The sequence below is a fragment of the Tamandua tetradactyla genome, chromosome 21 (assembly GCF_023851605.1).
Source record: "Tamandua tetradactyla isolate mTamTet1 chromosome 21, mTamTet1.pri, whole genome shotgun sequence".
Lineage (NCBI taxonomy): Eukaryota > Metazoa > Chordata > Mammalia > Pilosa > Myrmecophagidae > Tamandua > Tamandua tetradactyla.
In genome coordinates, this window is record NC_135347.1 from 52,728,473 (window position 1) to 52,750,270 (window position 21,798).

Below are 21,798 nucleotides of genomic sequence, written 5' to 3' on the forward strand. Positions count from 1 at the left end.
ATAACCTGGTTATTCCCTCAGCTGTCTGTTGTGGCATGTTCTAGTTTGCTAACTGCCAGAATGCAATATACCAGAAACAGAATGGCTTTTTAAAAAAGGGGAATTTAATAAGTTACTAGTTTACAGTTCTAAGACCGAAAAAATGTCCCAATAAAAACAAGTCTATAGAAATGTCCAATTTAAGGCATCCAGGGAAAGATACCTTGGTTCAAGAAGGCTGACGATGTTCAACGTTTCTCTCTCAGCTGGAAGGGCACATGGGAACATGACGGCATCTGTGAACATGGTGGTGTCTGCTGGCTTTTCGTGGCTCTACCAAAAGGGACTCTCTCCAAAATGTTTCCTCTTTTAAAGGATTCCAGCAAACAAGTCCATCTTCAGTGGGTGGAGACAGACCTCCATAGAAATCATCTAATCAAAAGTTACCACCCACGATTGGGTGGGTCACATCTTCATGGAAACAATCAAAATGCTCCCACCCAGCAATATTGAATGAGGATCAAAGGGCATGGCTTTTCTGGGGTCCATCACAGATTCAGACTGGAACATGGCACCTGAGACTCAGAGCTAGAGTTCTGCAGCTATGAAAGTCAGCATCAACCCACACAACAACTGTTTAAAAAAAGCTGAAAAAGAGATCAGACTTCAATTAGAGATTAAATGAAATTCATCTAGTTAGCACTAAGGTAAATCAGACTAAAGGGTAAAAGATGATATTGACTGTGTTTTAAAACTTCAACTTTTGGGTGAGACCAAAAGAAGATATGTTTATTTGGTGCAAAATTTATATTTTCTGTAGCACATTATATAATTTAACCTGTGTAGTCAGTTTATTCAAACACCATAATTACATGGAACCTTAAATAGGGTGTGAAATCTTGTGGGTTTGTACAGGTTAGTGGATGCCCCAAAGCATCCTAGAGAAATCTGGGCTGAAAATTAAAAAAAGGATTTGCAAAGTCCCCTTGAGGGAATGGGGGAAAATGTGGAATATTAAATTTCCCCACCTTGGGAAAACCAGATATTCTCGCAAGCATTGAAGACTTCCAATTTAATAGGCCAAGCCCTGGATCTTGGGGCTTGCCCTTATGAAACATAATCCTCCAAAGTAGAAACCAACACTCATTATAATTATGCCTAAAAGTCACCCCCAGAGAACTTCTTTTGTTACTCAGATGTGGCCTCTCTCTCTCAGCCAACTCCACAGGTGAATGCTATGACATCCTCCCTATATAGGACATGACTCCCAGGGGTGTAAACCTCCCTGGAAATGTGAACCTCACTCTCAGGGTTGAGCCTGGTCCTGGCATTGTTGGATTGAGAAAGACTACTTGACAAAAAGGAGAAAGAGAAATGAAACAGAATAAAGTTTAGTAGCCAAGAGATTTCAAACAGAGTCTAGAGGTCATTCTGGAGGTTATTCTTATGTATTATATGGATATCCCTTCTTACTTTTTGGTGTATTGGAGTAGCTAAAGGGAAATACCTGGAACCCTTTGAACTGTAATCCAGAAGCCTTGACTCTTGAAGATGACTGTATAACTATATAGCTTTTATAATGTGATGGTGTGATTGTGAAAACCTTGTGACTGACATTCTCTTTATCCAGTGTATAGACAGATGAGTAAGAAATTAAAGACAAAAATAAATAAATAATGGGGGGGGGAGAATAGTGGTATGGGATGTTTAGGGTGTTCTTTTTCTTTTTCTTTATTTATTTATTGATTAATGAAAATCTTCAAAAATTGATTGTGACCAAAGGGGGAAAATAATAGTAATAAATAAGATATCAGTGGCCGAGAGAATTCAAATAAAGTCAAAAGGCTACTCTGAAGATGACTCTTAGCACACTTCAGCTAGATATTGCTATTTATCATGGTTTGCCAAACCCCAACCAAAATCATTCCCGCCAATGCTAAAGAACACCTAGGGCTGTATCAGAGATTCTACAAAGATTCCATGCACTATGATGACTTTCCAGAAACCTACAATCTCCAGATAAGTACCTAGACCAGATAAGTCCTGAAACCCAGAAGGGCCAGCCTCTCCAGAACATCAACTAGTTCCATCCCCCTACTGACAACCCTTTCCAACACGAAAAAGTTAGAATGGGCATAGCCCAAATATCCCTAAAGGGTGGGAGAAAGCTCAGAGGAGAAGGTGGAGTTATAACAGAAAAGGTAGGATTTAACAAATGAGTATGACGGCTGAATCATTATATTGTTATTTCTTTTAGTCTCCAGTGTCTTGGAGCAGCTAGAAGGAAAACTCTAAAACTGTGGAACTGTAATCCATACCAAACTCTGAGATCTTCTATAACTGGTCGTTGTGGTGTGCTTTAAAATTTATTGCTTTTTTGTATATATGTTATTATTCACAATTAAAAAAAGATTGTGGTGATGAACGCACAGCTATATGATGATACTGTGAACCATTGATTGTATACTTTGGATGATTATATTGTATGTGAATATATCTCAATAAAATTGCATTTAAAAATAAACTGAATGAGGGAAGGCCATGGTGGCTCAGCAGGCAGATTTCTCGCCTGCCATGCTGGAGACCCGGGTTTGATTCCTGGTGCCTGCCCATGCTAAAAAATAAATTAAATAAATAAATAAATAAACTGAATGAGAAATAAACAATGCTGAGTGAGATAAAGACTGGAAGGAAATATACCTAAATAACATATTTGTATCAGAGTGGTGGGATAATGATTTGTTCTCCTTTCTTTTTCTACATTTCTTTTTTTATCCTTATTTTTATTGTTTATGTAGTGGAATGGTTAGGTTCATCTGTCACCCTGGCCAAGTGGTGGTACCTGTTTGTCTGGTTGGGCAAGTGCTGGCCTGTCTGTTGCGATGAGGACATTTCATAGAATTAAATCATGATCATGTCGCTACATCCACAGCGTATTACATTTGTAATCAGCCAAAAGGGAGTGTCTTCTGCAATGAGTAATGCTTAATCTGATCACTGGAAGCCTTTTAAGGAGGATTCAGAAGAGACAGGCTCTTCCTGTCTCGGCTGGTGAGCCTCTCCTGTGGAGTTCGTCCAGACCCTCCATCGGAATTGTCGACTTAGCCTGCCCTGCAGATTTTAGACTCTGCGTTCCCACGGTCACGTAAGACACTTTTATAAATTTTATATTTGTGAGTGTTCCCTGTTGATTCTGTTTCTCTAGAGAACCCTAAAACATGCAGTAATAAAAATGTTCAAAAATTTTTTGTGATGGTGAACACACAACTATATGATAACACTGAACCACTGATCTTATTCTTTGGATGACTATATGGTATGTGAATAAATTTCAATAAAATTGCATTTAAAAAAGATACAATGGGGCGGGCCACAGTGGCTCAGCAGGCAGAGTTCTCACCTGCCATGCCAGAGACCCGGGTTCCATTTCTGGTACCTGCCCACGAAAAAAAAAAGTATGGTAGAGAAAGCCATAGCCATATAGCAAAAGGAGAGATAAAATATATAGGAATCAGTTTAGCAAGAAAAGTGCAAAACCTATATGAGGTAAACTTTAAAACCTTCTTGAAAGACACAAAGGTAGACTTCAATAAATGGAAAGACATCTCTGGTTCTTAGATAAGACAAGTTATATATATTGTGATATACAACTTGCTATATGTGATATATAACATATTATATTGAGATATATTCAATATATTGAGATATATTCACAGACAATATAATCATCCAAAGTATATAATCAATGGTTCACATTATCATCATATAGTTGTGCATTCATCACCACAATCTTTTTTTAATTGTAAATAATAACATATATACAAAAAAGCAATAAGTTTTAAAGCACACCACAGTTATAGAACAGTTATAGAACATCTCAGAGTTTGGTATGGGTTACAGATTTCAGTTGTCACTAAATTTATAAATATAAAGCAATTCCAATAAAAATGCAAACAAACATTTTCATGGAACTAGACATATTGATACCAGAGTTCATATTTTAAAAACATGAAAAAATAGCCAGGAAAACACTAAAATGAAAAACTGTGTGAAGTCACTAGTTCCATCATACATATTGTAAATTTCTCTATAACTGAAACATTGTGGTACTGGTAAATGAATAAACAGACACCAAGGGAATAGAATAGAACATTCAGAAATAGACCCAAGTAATATATGGAAATTAAACGTTTGATAAAGGTGACATATCAAATCACTTTATGAATAGTGCTGAGATTACTGGGTGGACATTTGGAGAAAGAAAAAATTAAATCCATATCTTACATAACACACAAATAAATGCTGAATGGATCAAGAACCTAAATGTAAAATCTGAAATCATACAAATTCTAGAAGAAAACATGGGTGAATTTCTCTTTAGTGTTGTTGTATGCGAAATTTAACTATATCTCAAATCCAGATGCAACAGAAAATATTGACAAATTTGACGATATTTTTTAAAAACATTTTTGTATGTCAAAAATGCCATAAAAAGGGCTTGTCAACTGATAAACTGGGGAGAATATTTGTGATATTTGCCATGGTTAAAGGGCTAATATTTCTAATATTTAAAGAACTCTTTAAATTGAGGAGATAAAGACCAAAAATCCAATAAAAAGGGAAAATACATAAATTGTTCGTATAAGAGATATAAAAATAGTGAGCCAAGAAGTCTTTAGGTAAGAGAAATGCAAAAACAAAATCAGATAACCAGAAAACTATACTTAGAAATGATTTCTCATATCATATTGGCAAATATTTTTGAAATGTAGATAGGTACTCTCATAAATAGCTATTGATGAAGATTGGTACAACCCACACAAATATGCAAAGGGAAGGATAGAAATGGCGGTATTCAGTGTGAACTAATGGTTCTGTTTCCAGACAAAGGCTGTGGATTCTTTGGCACAATGCACTCAATAACCAATTCCTGAGATACTGGGCTTTCAAAGAGAGAAAGGGTTTATTGTTAGGCACATAGTAGGAGAGCAGATGGCCTAACGGCCCAAAATCTATCTACCTGAACTGCAGTAATTTTGATAGTTTTATTAGAGAAAAAGATGGGCAGGATTCAGGATAATGAGCACAGTGGCCCCAGATGATGTAATTACAGGTGGTATAATTATTGAACATGTGCAAACTGATTACAGGCTTAGAGAAGTATGTAAGAAAATGGCAGAGTGAGGTATAGGTGACTTGTAGGTTAAAGTCTAAGCTTCTGCACTTATCAGGGAGGGCCACTTTGGTTAGATCCAGTCTCGGTTATTAAGATAACTTTGGACTTGGTGTGAATTCATTCTGGGCTGATCCAAGTCCCTTCATTAATAGACATTAGGGGCTCTCTTTAGTGATCACAAGACTCTAGAGTTGAAAAACTGGATAACTGGGTACAAGTGGAGGTTAGTCACAAGGTTTTTACAATTACAGGGGCAGACAATAAGGGCTATTCAGTCATTATCAGAGATCAAGGCAGCTGGATTACAATTTAGAGAATTCAGGCTATTTCTCTCTGTCTACGCCAATATACCAGAAAACAAAAAGGAATATCTGTATAATGATTCAGCAACAAAAGTCATCCCTTAAATCCTGATTTCTCAGTTACAGTTATATATATTATATATTATAGATATATAGTATGTGGGTATTTATATAAAACACTTATGTACATGTGCTTGTGTATGCATGTATCTAGTTCCTAACTTTGTCTAGTGAGAGAGCTTAGAAGCAGTGACATCCCAGTAGCAATGAGCACATCTAAAGCACAGATCCTGGTTTTTATATGCCATTCTCCACCAAAAGGACTCAGGGGCTCTTTGGGCAAAAGGCTGATTCTAGGGATGGGGCAGGGAGAGTACAATATGCATCCAGAACATCTCTTTATATCAAATAGTAAGGAAGCGGTGCACGGGTGTGTCACTGGTGGAATGCCTGCCTGCCATGCAGGATATGGGGGTTCTGTTCCCCACCCATGCACATCCTCCCGCCTCCCAGAAAGTAAGGAAATTCTCAAAGATTAAAGGAGACATGACAAAAGGATGCAAGAACCAGGTTTGAGAGGCTCTCACTGGCCAATTCAGAGAAAATTTGACATCAAAATTATTATAGTAAAGAATAATAACCCTTGGATTAAAATAAGAATCCATGAGGTTATGGTAACATAAATAAAAAAGATTTTCCTTACAGAAGAGTGACAACTAATAAATATACAAGGAATGACAGAATTAGAAAAGCACCATTTGGCAACAATCATAATAACAACCGATTGAGGCAAGAATCATCAAGGAATGCTTAAAATAATTAGTGAAAATTTGAGAAATATTAAGCTATTTACATGTTCTGAAAGCATTTCCTGCAAAATATTTATTATTTACAAGGAGAAGATAGTAGCTTAACAATGACGAAATGGCCACCTTAACAAAATGATCAAATAATAGACCAACTCCCCACCATGTGCCCCTTAATATGCAATAGTCCTGCAAAATTCCGTAATCTAAATCTAATCTCTAGAAAACATCAGGCAAAGTCCAATTGAGAGACATTTTACAAAATAACTAGCCTGTGCTCTTCAAAAGTATTCATGTCATGAAAAATAAAGAAAAGCTGAGGGACAGTTCCAGATTAAAATATGCTAAAGAAACAGGAAACTGAAGGTAACACATGAGCTGGTATGGTCTTTTGCTACACACGACATTATTAGGAGATAATTGGTGAAATCTGAAAAAGACCCTAGATTAAAGCTGCAATTTCCAAAAGAGACAGGCACCACAGAATTACTACTCAAATTATTTGGACACAACTTCTTAATGAACTGTAATGTTAGGTATTTCTTTTGGCCTATTGTCACCATACAAAAATTACTGATACCCTAAGGGCGCAGTGTCTGATAGATGTCACTGTGCTCTCTGGAAAATTAAAAATATTCCATGGGGCTTTTGTGAGTTAGCTGTGGAAACAGTAATGGTTTTAGCAAGTGACTTCTTATATTTTGGTCAATGTTTTAGACCTACATGAAAGGGGAATAGGTACTTCACGTAGTTACTCAGCAAATATTTATTGCACAATTGCCATATGCCAGAAAGTTGCTAGGCCCTGGGGATTCAATGATGAACTGGATAAGTAAGTCTCTGTCCTCATGGTCCTTAAAGCTTAGTCTAAGTTTTATATACATCTATCTCTATTTCCATCTCTGTCATCTACCTATCGGTGTATCAATCATCACCTATCTTATCCATATCCATAAGTATGTATAAAAACACATTATTTTTAATGTGGATCTATTTCAGCGAGTCTCAGCTCTGGCTATACATTAAAATCATTTGGGAAGCTTTTTTGTTAAAACTTTGTTAAAAGCTGGACCCTATGACCCAGAGATTCTGATTTAATTGGCCCAGTTATCTTTTTTTAAAAAAAACTCTCCTGTGATTTTAATATGGTTAGGGTTGAGCACTACTGATATATTTCACCCACAGAATGTTCCCAGGTGATATTCACAAGCTTTTAAGATATAGCACCATACAGTTAAGATTGAGCTCTATTTAGTTTGGGAGGATATGTGCCCTCACCAGATAGGTGGGGTTCAGAATCGGTAAATTCCATAGACCAGTGTCTTTTTTATATCCTATATTGCAAAATGGCATCAGAAGTGGGCAGATATTTAATTCTATTTTCTTTTCCATCACTTTAGGGTGTGAAAATCCAGATTCTTGAACTGTAATTCATATACTATATAATTTATCCAATTAAAGTGTACAATTTAATGGCCTTTGTATATTCAAAGTTCTGCAACCATCACCACAATTCATTTAGGGCATTTTCATCGGACCCCCAAAGAAAGTCCATACCCACTAGCAATTATTCCTTATTTCCTTCCAAAATCCCCAGCCCTAAGCAACCACTAATCTACTTTCTGTCTCCATCATTTTCCTATTCTGGGTATTTCATATAAATGGGATCATATGATACGTAATCTTTTTGGTTGGCTTCTTTCACTTAGTATGATGTTTTCAAAGTTCAGTCATACTCCACCATGTATTAGTACTTTGTTATTTTCTATGGCTGAATAACCTTCCATTTTATGTATATACCACACATTATTTATCCATTCATATGATTCTTATTTGTATTTCCGGCACATCAAACCATGTACTGCACATTGTAGGTGTTCAATACATATATGAAAACAAGAATTAGCTCTAATTCTATTGATACATTTCCAGAGCACCATTAGCATTAGTCTTTACATGAAAATGCAGGACATGAGACGGAGCTGTGCAAGTTTAGCTAGTTTCAGGAGCAGGTGGTCAAAGGAGGAATTGTTCTTGCAGAACAGCAGCTATTGATTGGGCAATTTGATTATTATCAAGAAGGGTGGGGAGGAACGTTAAAGAGGAGAAGGACATGTAAAGACCACAGTAAAAATTCTCAGTCTTCTAAGGTCTGTTCTGGGGTCTTTAAATGAAATTTTCAAATTTAACATAATAAACCAGACAGGCCTTCAAATTTATTTTATTTTTAATTTAGTTAATTGTAAAATAGGTTTTGAAAGGTTTAGGAGGCGAAAGGGTGAGAAAGAAAAAAGGTAGACCAGGATATTTAAAGGGGTGAGTGTCATCTCCGTGCAGGCTGGAAAGCGGTGAATCCGCACGCAGGCTTCCGCGCAGGCAGCTTTTAAGGATGGAGGTCAGGTGACATCCGGAAGGGGCGGGCCATTAGTTCTGGAAGTCAGGTTGGAAGGGGCCACATAGCCTCCGCAGCGCCAGTTGCAGTGCCCTTCCGGGTTCCCCCGACCTGACAGTTTTCCTGTCAAGCTTTTTTGATTTCCATTCCAAAAAAAAACAGTGGATGTAACATAAACTAATTTATTTCATGCAAAGAAATGTAAGAGGAAAGCAATTCTTGGGTTAAAGGATTTTTTTAAAAAGGTAAACTCATACCCCTCATACGATATAAATGAACATGTTATAGATTTTATTTGACTCAATGTGAAAACTGTGTTAAAATCAGTTTAAAGGACAATTCAAAGAACAAATCAGGAATATTGAAATATGTGCACATGGAGGCTAAACTTTCTTCCACAGCGGTGGTGTTGGATAGAGTGAGTTGGCCTTCCACTGGACAGACTTCATCAGCATGTCTATAAAGAAGAATAATTTTCCATTGCTAACAATTATCCACAACTTTCAGAGTTGTAAAATAGCTCTCATGGGATCAGACTCAGATAATCTGGAAGGCTGTGCTGTCTAGTCAGTGCATATTTTTTTTTCCTTACACCATTAACAGTTACCTATCTCTAGATACAAAGCAGGCAAAAATAGTCTTGGAGGAAAATGGAGTAAATTGGTCACGAGGCTAACTTCCCAATTCAATGAGTATCAGGTTAGAAAACTTTTCCTTCCATTCATAAGTATTTCAGGCAAATCAGTTACTCCTTTGACTCACTGCTTGAAGACCAGGAACCAGCCCTAAATTGGCTCCTATCAAACAAGCTAATGAGCTTTTCAATGGCCACATACCTAAACTTCCCAGGACAGCCTGAAGTAAGAGGGCCGCTCCCAAATGGCACCTGCAGTTGTTGTGGGCTTTTGGCCTCTTGTTTGCTCGTGGGAAGTGGCTTCACCTGCGTTAATTATTCACACATGAATATGAAACGAGACCTAGCCCTCTACCTCTTTCCTTCCGCCCACCTGTTCCAGACGAGGCTCTTTCGCTATAAGTCATTCTGCTAGAAATATTTTGCCATAACCTTTAAAAAAATCATAGACCAGTGAATGAAATAAGCCAGACACAAAATGACAAATATCATATGATCCCACATATAGGGAGTATTGAGAATGGATGGTGGTGACGGCAGCACAGCACTGTGAATGTAATTAATATTACTGATTTGTGTACTTAAAAATAGTTAAAATAGGAGGAAAAGTCCTACCTCGTGATCTGGAGTCAGAACGGGTTTGTGTCACACTCAACCCTCGGCAAACTTGTTTCTTTAATTTAAAAGGGGGTGGGGGGCGCATAATTATAACGCCTAGCTGCCAGGGTTGTTGATGAAGGATATGGATATGAAAATGCTTTGCAAGCTGTTAAGAGTTATGAAAATGTGTATCTCCTTTTTTTTTTTTAGGATGCCAAGGGGCAAAGTTCATCACAGGGAAAGATGCGGCCCTCGGACTCATCCGCGGACCGGGCTGCCCCCGGCCCCTCCTCCGCCGCACTGGGCCCCTCCAGCCCGGTAGCGGCCGGGGGGTGGGAGTCCCGCTCCGGGGCGGGGCGGATCGGGTCGCCCAGTTCCCGATTCTCTAAGCGGAGCCGGGGCCGGCGGCGCCACAGGCGAGAGCACCGCGGGGCGCGGAGGATGGGTGCGCGCGGCACTGCCGGCCTGCCCGGAGGCCCCAGCCCGCGGCGGCCGCTCCGCCCCGCCGTCCTCCTAGTACCGCTGCTGTTGCTGCTGCTGCCGCCGCCGCCGGGGTCGGCCACGACGGCCGACCGGCCGCCCCACCTCGTCTTCGTGCTGGCGGACGATCTGGGCTGGAACGACGTGGGCTTCCACGGCTCGAGCATCCTCACGCCGCGGCTGGATGCGCTGGCCGCAGGCGGGGTGATCCTGGACAACTACTACACGCAGCCGCTGTGCACGCCGTCGCGGAGCCAGTTGCTCACCGGCCGGTACCAGGTACGCAGCGCCCCGGCCCCGGCCCCGGCCCCGGCCCCGGGCCGCCTCCGCTTCCGGCAGCGGCTCTCCTCTTCCCCAAGGCCCCCCTTCCGGATCCGCCCCGTCCCGCGAGTCCTTTCTGAAGTGGCCCGGGAGGCCCGAGTGGACGCTGGCGAGCCCGGGACGGTTTCTTTAATGGGTCCCGCGGGGCGCGGCCGCTTCTTCTCCAGCCTGTGGACTCTCCTCTCCGGCCGGCGCCCGCCGCGCCCTCTGCGCATGCCCGGCTCCCGGGCACTGCCCCCCCCGCCCTCGCTCTCCCGGCTTGGCAGAGTGGGGCCGCTTCGCGCTTGTTTCCTCGTCTTCGGTTCTCTAAGGGTCGGGTGAGGCAGTGTCTCGGGGAGAGCGGGGACCCGGCACTGCGAGCCGGGTCGGAATGGCCCCTGCGGAGCACTGGGAGGGAGAGTGCAGGGGCCCGCAGTGAGCAGCCCAGGACCCAGGGCGCCGGGAACGCCGAGGGGACAGTTAGGGTGGAAGAATGTCCGCAGTGGGTGCCACTTCGGCCTCCTTTCAGTACAGACGGGCCGCTTTTGAGTGTCTGACCAAAACTCAAGGTGCTTTCTCTCAGGTCCTGAGCGTGAAACTACGCAGGTGGGTTTTTCTTGCCGACAGTCCTTTCAGATTCAACCGCATATTGAACTGAATGTCCTTACTCCCCCTATAAAAGTTTCTCTGAAGTCACTGGAGAGGTACCCGTGTAGACAGCGTACATACATATTTAGACTACTAAGAATGTCAAGAACGGTTGCGTAGTGCTTCACTGTTCTGAGGTTCATTCTTGTAACGGCCCGTGAGGTAGGTGTTATTTTTTAAATTCCGCTTAAAGGATGTGGAAACAAGCCTGAGTTTCAATAGCATGTTAAGAATCACACCGTTCTTCGTGCCTCTACTGCATCCTCCACTCGACAGTCACGCACCTATCAAATTGGACTCTTCTTTTTTTTTTTTTCTTGATCTGAATAAGATTGGAAATTTTATAAGATCCTGATGTGAATATGACCATATGAAATACAGTAAGCAGGTACTGTTTAAGAACACAAACCTGTCTGCATATGTATGTGCTGTCTGAGCCCTTCTAAAGTCTGTGTTTATGTAGCCTTCAGGTCAATCCTAGCCTGTCTACACCAGGGAGAGAATATGGGATTTTGCTCATGTCTGATATCAAAAGAGTGGGTTTGCGTGCAGTGAAGATTTGTGCAGTGATCTGAAGACTTCGTTCTAAAGAGAAAGAATAGCATTTTACTGAGGGACTGAGAAGATACCAGGTGTGAGGTGGGATTAAAAGTATGGTTCTCTTCACCATCAGTCTTAAGTATTTTCCTTCCTAATTGCAAACTTAGGGGCTTTGCCCCTAAGTCTACTCAGGAATCTCTACTTTAATGCAGATCTCACCCGGGGAACTTCCTAAGAGCGTGAGAGTAAAGATGGGAAAGAAGGAAAGCAAGGCCTGCTGCAAAGGTTCTGCATTTGCTCTGAAGTGAGAGAACTGAATTCAGCTTGCAAAAGAATGGAAGGGCTCTTCTTCCTCTGACTTCCTCCTTCCCCCCTCCAGCAGACTTGAGCAGGAAAGTGAATACCATATTTTCAAAAACTCTTTGAAATAATTCACTACTATTGTCCCCCGAAGTTGCAGGACTCACAAATCCCAATCTCAAAACCTACTACAAAGTTACAGTAATGCGGATAGTGTGGTACTGGCATAAGGAAAGACATAAAGGTCAATGGGATAGAATTGAGGGTCAAAAATAAGTTAAATAACTATCGAGCTTTTAAGGTGTGCCCATGTGACTGTTAAAACCTTGTGACTGACACTCCCTTTATCCAGTGTATAGACAGATGAGTAAGAAAATAAAAAGACAAAATATATATAAATAATGGGAGGGTGTTATGAAATGTTTTGGGTATTCTATTTTACTTTTTCTTTTTTGAAGATATTCAAAAATCTATTGTGATGATGAAGGCATGGCTATATGATGATACTGTGAACCACTGATTGTACAATTTGGATGGCTATATGGTATATGAATATATAATATAGCTCAATAAAATTGCCTTAAAGAAAAAACAACAACAAAAAAACATAAAAAAAGCTCTATAGTTATTCAGTTATCTTGAAGAATCAAAACTGTTGGGGTACAGTTCAATAGTTTCAGGTATTTCCCTCTAGCTACTCCAATACCTAAATCCTGAGAAGGACTATCTGAATAGTGCATTAAAATAACCTCCTGAATGACCTCTCAATGCTGTTTGAAGTCTCTAAGCTAGTGAAACTTTATTCTGTTTCATTTCTCTTCCCCCTTTTGGTCCAGAAGTCTTCCTCCCTCCCACATTGCCAGGGCCAGGCTCATCCCCAGGAGTCTTGTCTCACATTACCAGGGAAATTTACACCCTTGGGAGTTATATCCCATGTTAGGGAGGTTGACAGTGAGTTCAACTGCAGAGTTGCCTTAGAAAGAGAGGCTGCATCTGAGCAACAAAAGAGGTTCTCTGGAGATGACTCTTAGGTATAATCGTTAGTAGGTTTGTTCCATTTATCTGTTTCTTCTCTCATTGTTCATGCCTTGAGTGTAAGGTCTAGGAAATTACCTCTTATCACAAGAATTTTAAGATATTTCCCTGCATTTTCTTCTAAAAATTTTATGTTCTTAGCTCTTATGTTTAGGTCTTTGATCCATTTCTAATTAATTTTTGTATAAGGGGTGAGAGAGGGGTCATCTTTCATTCATTTGGGTATGGATATCTGGTTTGCAAGCACCATTTATTGAAGAGGCTGCTCTGTTCCAGTTGAGTTGACTTGTCTGCCTTATCAAAGATCAATTGTCTGCAGATGAGAGGGTCTTTTTCCAAACATTCAAGACAGTTCCATTGGTCAATATATTTATCTTAATGCCAGTTCTATGCTGTTTTGACCAATGTAGCTTTGCAATATGCTTTAGTCAGGTTGCAAAATTCCTCTTTCAACCTGCTTCATTCCTCTTTCTCAAGATATTTGTAACTGTTTGAGGCACCCTGCCCTTACAAATAAATTTTATTGGTTTTTCTGTTTCTGCAAAGAAAGTTGTTGGTATTTTAATTGGTAGTGCATTGAATCTATAAATCAATTTGGGAAGAATTGACATCTTAGTCTTCCAATCCATGAACATAGTGTGTCCTTCCATATATGTAGGTCTCCTTTGATTTCTTTTAGCAATTTCCTGTAAATACGTCTTTTGTGGCCTTGGTTAAATTTATTGCTAAAAACTTGATTTTTCTGGTTACTATTATAAATTGATTTTTTTCTTGATTTCCGCCTCAGAATGTTCATTATTAGTATATAGAAACGCTACCCAGCATTCAAGAACCTGCTCAAACTCTTCAAAAAAAATTGAAGAGGAGGAAAAGCTACCTAACTCATTCTATGAGGCCAATGTCACCCTGATACTATCTCAACAGAGAAATTACAAGAAAAGAAAATTACAGACCAATCTCTTTAATGAGATTGTACCCTGCCATTTTGCTGTACTCATTTATTGAGCTCTAGTAGTTCTGCTGTAGATTTTTTTTGGATTTTCTGCATGTAAGACCATGTCCATCTGTAAAAAGTAAAAGTTTTACTTCTTCCTTTCCAATAAGACGCCTTCATTTCTTTTCTTTCTTTTTTGCCTAATTGCTCTAGCTAGAGCTTCCAACACAATGCTGAATAACAGTGGTGACAGTGTGCATCCTTGTCTTGTTCCTGATCTTAGAGGGAAAGCTTTCAATCTCTCCCCATTGAGGATGATGTTAGCTGTGGGTTTTTCATATATTTCCTTTATCAGATTGAGGAAGTTCACTTCTATTCCTATCTTTTGAAGCATTTTATCAAGAAGTGATGTTGAATTTTGTCAAGTGCCTTTTCTGCATCAACCAAGATAATTATGTGGCTCTCCTTTATTAATTATTATCAATTAATTATATTAATTGATTTTCTTGGGTTGAATCAGCTTTGCATATGTGGAATAAATCCCACTTGGTCACAGCGTATACTTCTTTTAATGTGCTGCTTTATTCAATTTGTGAGTATTTTGTTGAGGATTTTTGCATCTATAATCATTAAAGAGATTGGTCTGTAATTTTCTTTTCTTGTAATTTCTCTGTTGAGATAGTATCAGGGTGACATTGGCTTCATAGAATGAGTTAGGTAGCTTTTCCTCCTCTTCAATTTTTTTTGAAGAGTTTGAGCAGATTCTTGAATGCTGGGTAGAATTCATACGTAAAACCATCTGGTCCTGGGCTTTTCTTTTTTGGGAGCTTCTTGATGACTGATTAAATCTCTATACTACTGATTGGTTTGTTGAGGCCATCTATTTCTTCTCAAATCAGTGTTGATTGCTTGTGCCTTTCTAGAAAGTTGTCCATTTCATCTCAGTTGTCTAGGTTTTTTTTAGCATCTACTGGCTCATAGTATCCTCTTATTATCTCCTTTATTTCTATGGAGTCGTTAGTTACGTCCCTACTCCCATTTTTTATTTCATTTATTTGCATCCTATCTCACTTTTTTTGTCAACCTAGCTAAGGGTCCATTGATTTATTTTCTCAAAAAGCCAACTTCTGGTTTTGTTGAATCTTTCTGTTGTTTTCATGTTCTCAATTTCATCTCTAATCTTTGATACTTCTTTCCTTCTGTGCTCTGGGGTTACTTTGCTGTTCTTTCTCTAGTTCCTCCAACTGAGCAATTAATTACTTGAGTTTTGCTTTTTTTTTTTGTAGAGAGTGTTTTTTTTGACTATTTAATGTAGTAATGTATATACAACTCAAAAATTTCCATTTTAACCACTTTCAAGTATAGTTCAGTAGTAATAATTACATTCACAATGTAATTACCAATATCCATTTTCCCAAATTTTTCATCACTTCAAATATAAAGTCTGCATCGATCAAACAATAGCACCCTTTTACCTTCCACACCCCACACCCTGGCCCCTGGTAACCTAGAATCTACCAGCTGTCTTTATGAAATGTGCTACTTCTACGTATTCCATATAAGTGAGATCATATGATTTGCTTTTGTGTCTGATTTATTTCACTGAACACAGTATCTTCAAGGTTAATCCATGTTATAGCATGCATCACTACTTCATTCCTTTTTAGGGCTGAATAATACTTCACTGTCTGTATATACCACATTTTATTTCTCCATTCTTTTTCTAATGGACACCTGAGTTGGTTCCACCTTCTGGTTTTTGTGAATAATGCTGTCATAAACATTGCTGAATAAGTATCTGCAAGTCACTGTTTCAATTTTAGGGAGAAGGTATAAACCAAGAAGTAGAATTGCCAGAACATATAGTAATTCTATTTTCAACCTTCTCAGGAACTGACAATTGATTTCCACATGGCTGCACCATTTTACAGTGCCACCAACAATGTATCAGGGTTCCTATTTCTCCACATCCTCACCCACACTTATTATTTTATTTTTCTTCAATAATAGCCATCTGTTCTAGTTTGCTAACTGCCAGAATGCAATATACCAGAAATGGAATGACTTTTTAAAAAGGGAATTTAATAAGCTGCTAGTTTATAGGTCTAAGGCTGAGAAAATGTCCCAATTAAAGCAAGGCTATAGAAATGTCCAATCTAAGGCATCCATAGAATGATACCTTGGTTCAAGAAGGTCAGTGATGTTCAGGATTTCTCTCTCATCTGAAAGGATACACGACCAAGTCTCTCAGCCTTGTGGCTCTGCTCGGCTCTGCTGTGGTTTTCTGTGGCTTTCTGGTGGCACTAAAAAGGGACTCTCTCCAAAATGTTTCCTCTTTTAAAGGATTAATGGATGGAGTCACAACTCTATGGAAGCTATCTGATCAAAAGTTACCTCCTACAATTGTGTGGCTCACATCTCCATGGGAGCAGTCAAATGCTCCCAGCCAGCAATACTGAATGAGGATTAAAGGACCTGGCTTTTCTGGGGTCCACCACAGATTCAAACCGGCACACCATCCAAGTGGGTTTGAAGTGGTATCTTGTTGGAGTTTTGATTTCCTGATGATCAATGACGTTGAGCATGTTTTCGTGTACTTATTGGCCATTTATATATTTTCTTTGAAGAAATGTCTGTTTACATCCTTTGCCCATTTTTAATTGGGTCATTTGTCTTTTTGTTGCTGAGTTTTAGCAGTTTCTATATTCTGGGTTGTTTTAGTTTGTTAATGCTGCCAGAAATGGGTTTATAAATGGAATTTATTAAATTACAAGTTTACAGTTCTAAGGCCATTCAAATGTCTATACTAAGGCATCCAGAGAAAGACACCTTGACTTAAGGAAGGCTGATGACATTTGAGATTTCTTTGTCAGCTAGGAAGGCACACAGTGACGTCTGTTAGTTTTCTTTCCTGTTCTCATTTGAAACAGTTTCCCTGGGGGTCTTTACTTTCTGCACCTCCAAACATCTGGGCCTTGTGTTGGCTCTGTAAGCTCTGTCACTTCTGAACTCTCTCCAAAATGTTTCCCTCTTGAAGGACTCCAGTAAGTGACCCCACCTTGAATGGGTAGAGACTCATCTCCATGGAAACCACCTAATCAAAAGGTCCCACCCATATTTGAGTGGGTCACATCTCCATAGAAACAACTTAATAGAAAGATTGCACCCAACATTATTGAATTAGGATTAAATAACATGGCTTTTCTGGGGTGCACAACAGTTTCAACTGGCACATGGATATTAAACCCTTATAAGATATATGGCTAACAATTATTGTTTCCCATTCATGATAGTGTTCATTGATAAACAGAATTGTTAATTTTGATGAAACCTATTTTATTGGTTATCTTTTGTTGCTTGTGTTTATGGTGTTCTATCTAATAAATCACTACCAAATCCAAGGTTTTGAAGGTTCCCCCAACTATATTTTCTTCTATAAATTTTGTGGGTTTAGCTCTTATGCTTATGTTCTTGATCCATTTAGACTCAATTTCTGTATATGTTGTAAGATACGAGTCCAGGTTCATTCTTTTGCAAGTGGATATCCAGTTTTCCCAGCACCATTTGTTGAAGAGACCAGCTAAAAGGTTTTTAAGTAGGACCCTCACATAGTCAGGTCCAGTATCAGAAATGTAGAAATGACAGTATGAAAGATGACTTGAGGGCACAAACACAAAGCAGATCTCCCAGAGAGATGGCTTTGCAATAGTCCCGTCCAGAAATGATAAAAGTAGGAACCAAAGCAGTGGTGATGATTGAATAATTAATAATGTCCACTCACCCCTGATGACTGCCCTCTCTATCACTAGACATTGTATATTCTCTCCAAAAGCAAAGGAGTTCCTTTGCAGGACCTCACATCAACACCTTCCTCCACAGTTTCGTGGTTGGATTTAGCTTTCCTGCTCTTTGGGAGCTATGGCTTGGAGTTTTAGGACTATCTTGAATTCTGAGTCACTGCTCTCCATAGACAAGCACTGCTTTCACTGAGCTCCCTCTTGAATGAAAACATTTCCTTTATAGCTTACTTTCAGGATGGTGAGCTGCTGAAAAAGCTGGTAGAGATTCCAGGATTTCTACCTGCCTGATTTCAGGGGCTGATACTTCTCAGCTCAGCTGTAATCACAGTTTTCCAATAGCTACCTGAGCTCTGAAATGTCACATTGGCAAGTAAGAGGACCGAGAATTCACTTGGTTATTGCCTTTGATTATACAAATGACATTATCTTTTCTTTTGTTGGACAAAAGCAGTGGGGCTTAGAGTTGGTAAACCTTATCTTAATTTGGAGATGGAGCACGTCACCCTCAGAATCTGTTTCCCCTTTTGTAAAATAAGGAAAACAGCCCTTGCTTACAAGGCAGAGATTACAGATGGCCTTGAGACAGTACAAATTCTGAGGATGTTCCATTCTAACATCTTCCTCATTCACCTTCCTGCACTACAGAGATGAGAAAAGATGTAACAACATTTCCCAAACTCCCTGCAGCTAGTAGGATTCTGGGTGCAGTTTCATGTCTGCCATCTCATGGATCTGTACAAGACTTGAATCCAGAACTGAGTTAGGGAGGAAGAAAGAACACCCAGATTTAGCTTTCCTGCTCTTTGGGAGCTATGGCTTGGAGTTTTAGGACTATCTTGAATTCTGAGTCACCACATCCATTTTGCTGGTGTGAATCTTACAGGTATGGTGTGGTTCTGGAGCCAGCAGCTCTAGATGGAGCCTTTGAGTCCTGATGTAGAGCAAGGGTGATCTGATTCCTGAGCCAGCTGCTTCTTGCTTTCTCAGCTTGTGCTTACACCCAGGTAACAGTTACCTTTGTGGACCAGTTCTGCAATATTGTTCTTAGGAGTTACTCTCAAAGGTACACCCTAAGCCTATTTATCCAGCCCCTCCATCAATTTTATAAGCATCTGTGTTAGTCAGGGGTCTCTAGAGAAACAGAACCAACAGGAGAGATCTGTAAATATGAGATTTATAAAGGTGTCTCATGCAGCTGTAGGAATGGAAAAGTCCATTAGGGCAGGCTGTGAAGCTGGAGGCTCCAATGAAGGTTCTGGACAAACACCACAGGAGAGGCTCGCTGGCTGAAGAAGCAGTGAAAGAGTTTCTCTTCCCCCTTAGAAAGTCTTCAACTGATTGGATTATCTCATTGTGGGAGACACACCTTAGTTGAGCACAGATGTAATCAGCCATAGATGCAATCAACTGACTTGATTTAATACACCAGTCTTCCAGGTTATCAGCCAGCCACAAGGTATCCCTGCAGCAACAATCAGGTCGGTGCTTGCTTGACCAGACAACTGGGCATAATCATCTGGCCAAGTTAACACCAGAACCTCACCATCACAGCATCCAGTCCCCTTTCCTACAAAATCGAGAGATGCTCATAAAATTGTCTCTGACTTTTTTATTAAATTATCCAGGGTGGCTTCTGTTACCTGCAAGTGTAAAATGGTGTTCCTTTTATCAACTTTGAGATTAGCAGTGAAAAGTCACAAAATGTACTTAGAACGTGTTAAGTGTTTGGTAAATGTTGATCTCCTCTCCCCACAGTCCCTTGTAGCCTTTTATAGTTCTCCTCTAGAAGTCTGCCCAAATGGGGACTAGAGATAAAAAAACTTGATCTTCCACACTCAAGGTCATTAGAGCAGAGGCTTTGGTGTTTACGTTAGTCAAGGTGCTGGCAACCTCTTCATCCATATAAAACCTGTAATGCATTAACAAAGGTTGTGGCATCTGCTTTTTTAAAAGAGCTTTAGGAAGAGCAGTCCCTCTTCCATGCCCCAGAGGTTGTACTTCTGTAGTTAATACCACGGAAGCAGTGGTCATGCCACATGTTTGCCCACAGACCCAGACCATGGAGAGCTGAGTTCTTCCACCATCAGGTGGTTATCAGTATCAAATTTCTGCGTACAAACGAAGCCTACCAAAATCACCCTTGTATTCCCTGAAGGGTACATGGGTGCTAGATGTACAGACTCTGAAGTCAGACTGCCATGGGTTAGAATCCTGATGATGTATCCTGGACACTTATTGACACAAGGATGGTTAGATAAAAAAGGAAGGCACAATTGAGCTGATAATGGAAGCTCCCCAATCCCATCTGATGTCACTAAATTGTAATAATCCCTGAGGTTAGTGAGCTGTTGCAGCTCAGCCCCTGTACCATTTACTGGAGATGATCAGTCAAGCATAATGCTGTTTCATGAACACAAGGTGTCTTTGTTGGACTTGCATGTGATAATTAATGAAGAAAGCTTCTGTTTGAACTGGAAGCATTGGTTAACCTCTTCCTTCTTTTTTAGTATAGGCATTTAAGGCAATAAATTTCCCTCTCATCATCTCCTTTGCTACATCCCATAAGTTTGATATGTTGTGTTTGCATTTTCATCTGTTTGAGATGTTTACTGATTTTTCTTGTAATTTATTCCTTGACCTTCCAGTTGTTTAAGAGTGTGTTGTTTAGCCTTCATATATTTGTGAATTTTCTGGCTTCTGCCTGTTATTGATTTCCAACTTCATTCCATTATGATCTGAGAAAGTGTTCTGTATAATTTCAGTCTTTTAAAATTTATTGAGACTTAATTTGTGGCCCAACATATTGTCTATCTGGAGAATCATCCATGAGTACTTGAGAAAAATGTGTATGTGGTGTGGTGGGGTGTAATGTTCTGTAAATGTTTGTTAAGTCTAGTTCATTTATCATACTGTTCAAAATCTCTGTTTCCTTATTAATCCTTTGTCTAGATGTTGAGTCCATTGATGAGAGTGGTATATTGAAGTCTCCAACTACTATTGTAGAGATGTCTACTTCTCAGTGTTGTCAGTGTGTGCCTCATATATTTTGGGGCACTCGGGCTTGATGCATAAATATTTATGATTGTTATGTCTTCTTGTTGAATTGTCCCTTTTAATAATACATAGTGTTCTTTTTTGTCTCTTTTAATTGTTTTACATCTGAAGTGTAATTTGCATGATATCAACATAGCTACCCCTACTGTTTTTGGTTGTTGTTCGCATGAAATAATCTTTTTCCAGCCTTTCAATTTCAACCATTTTTGTCCTTGCACCTAAAATGAGTCTCTTGTAGACAGCATATAGATGGGTCCTGTTTTTAATCCAGTCTGCCAGTCTGTGTCTTTTGACTAGGGAGTTGAGTCCCTTAACATTTAATGTTATTGCTGTAAAGGTACTGACTTCTTCTGCCATTTTGCCTTTTAGATTTTAGATATCATATCTTAATTTTTTCTCTCTTTTTACTGTTACCGATAGTCTTAATTTATTCTCCATACTTTGTTCTCCTGTCTTTTTCTATCTGCCTGTGGTGCTCCTTTTAGTATTTCTTATAGAGCAGGTCTCTTGTTCACAAACTATTTCATTGTTTGGCTGAAAGTATTTTAAACTCTCTCTCATTTTTGAAGGACAGCCAGATACAGAATTCTTGGTTAGCAGTTTTTTCTCTTTCAGTATTTTAAATATATCATATCATTGCCTTCTTGCCTCCATGGTTTCTGCTGAAAACTCAATGCATAGTCTTATCAAGCTTCCCTTATATGTGATGGATCTCTTTTCTCTTGCTGCTTTCAGAATTCTCTCTTTGTCTTTGACATTTGACAATCTGGAGTAGGTCTTGAAGTGGGTCTATTCAGATCTATTCTGTTTGGAATATG

General features: G+C 39.6%; 1 protein-coding gene across 1 annotated transcript in view; it reads left to right on the top strand.

Moving 5' to 3' along the window:
• The first annotated feature begins 10,330 nt into the window (after positions 1 to 10,330).
• Positions 10,331 to 21,798, top strand: part of ARSB (arylsulfatase B) — a 191,507-nt gene continuing 180,039 nt past the window's right edge. The window contains exon 1 of the mRNA XM_077139343.1: positions 10,331 to 10,648. Within this exon, the coding sequence (XP_076995458.1) occupies positions 10,331 to 10,648 (318 nt within the window). The remainder of the gene's footprint in view (positions 10,649 to 21,798) is intronic.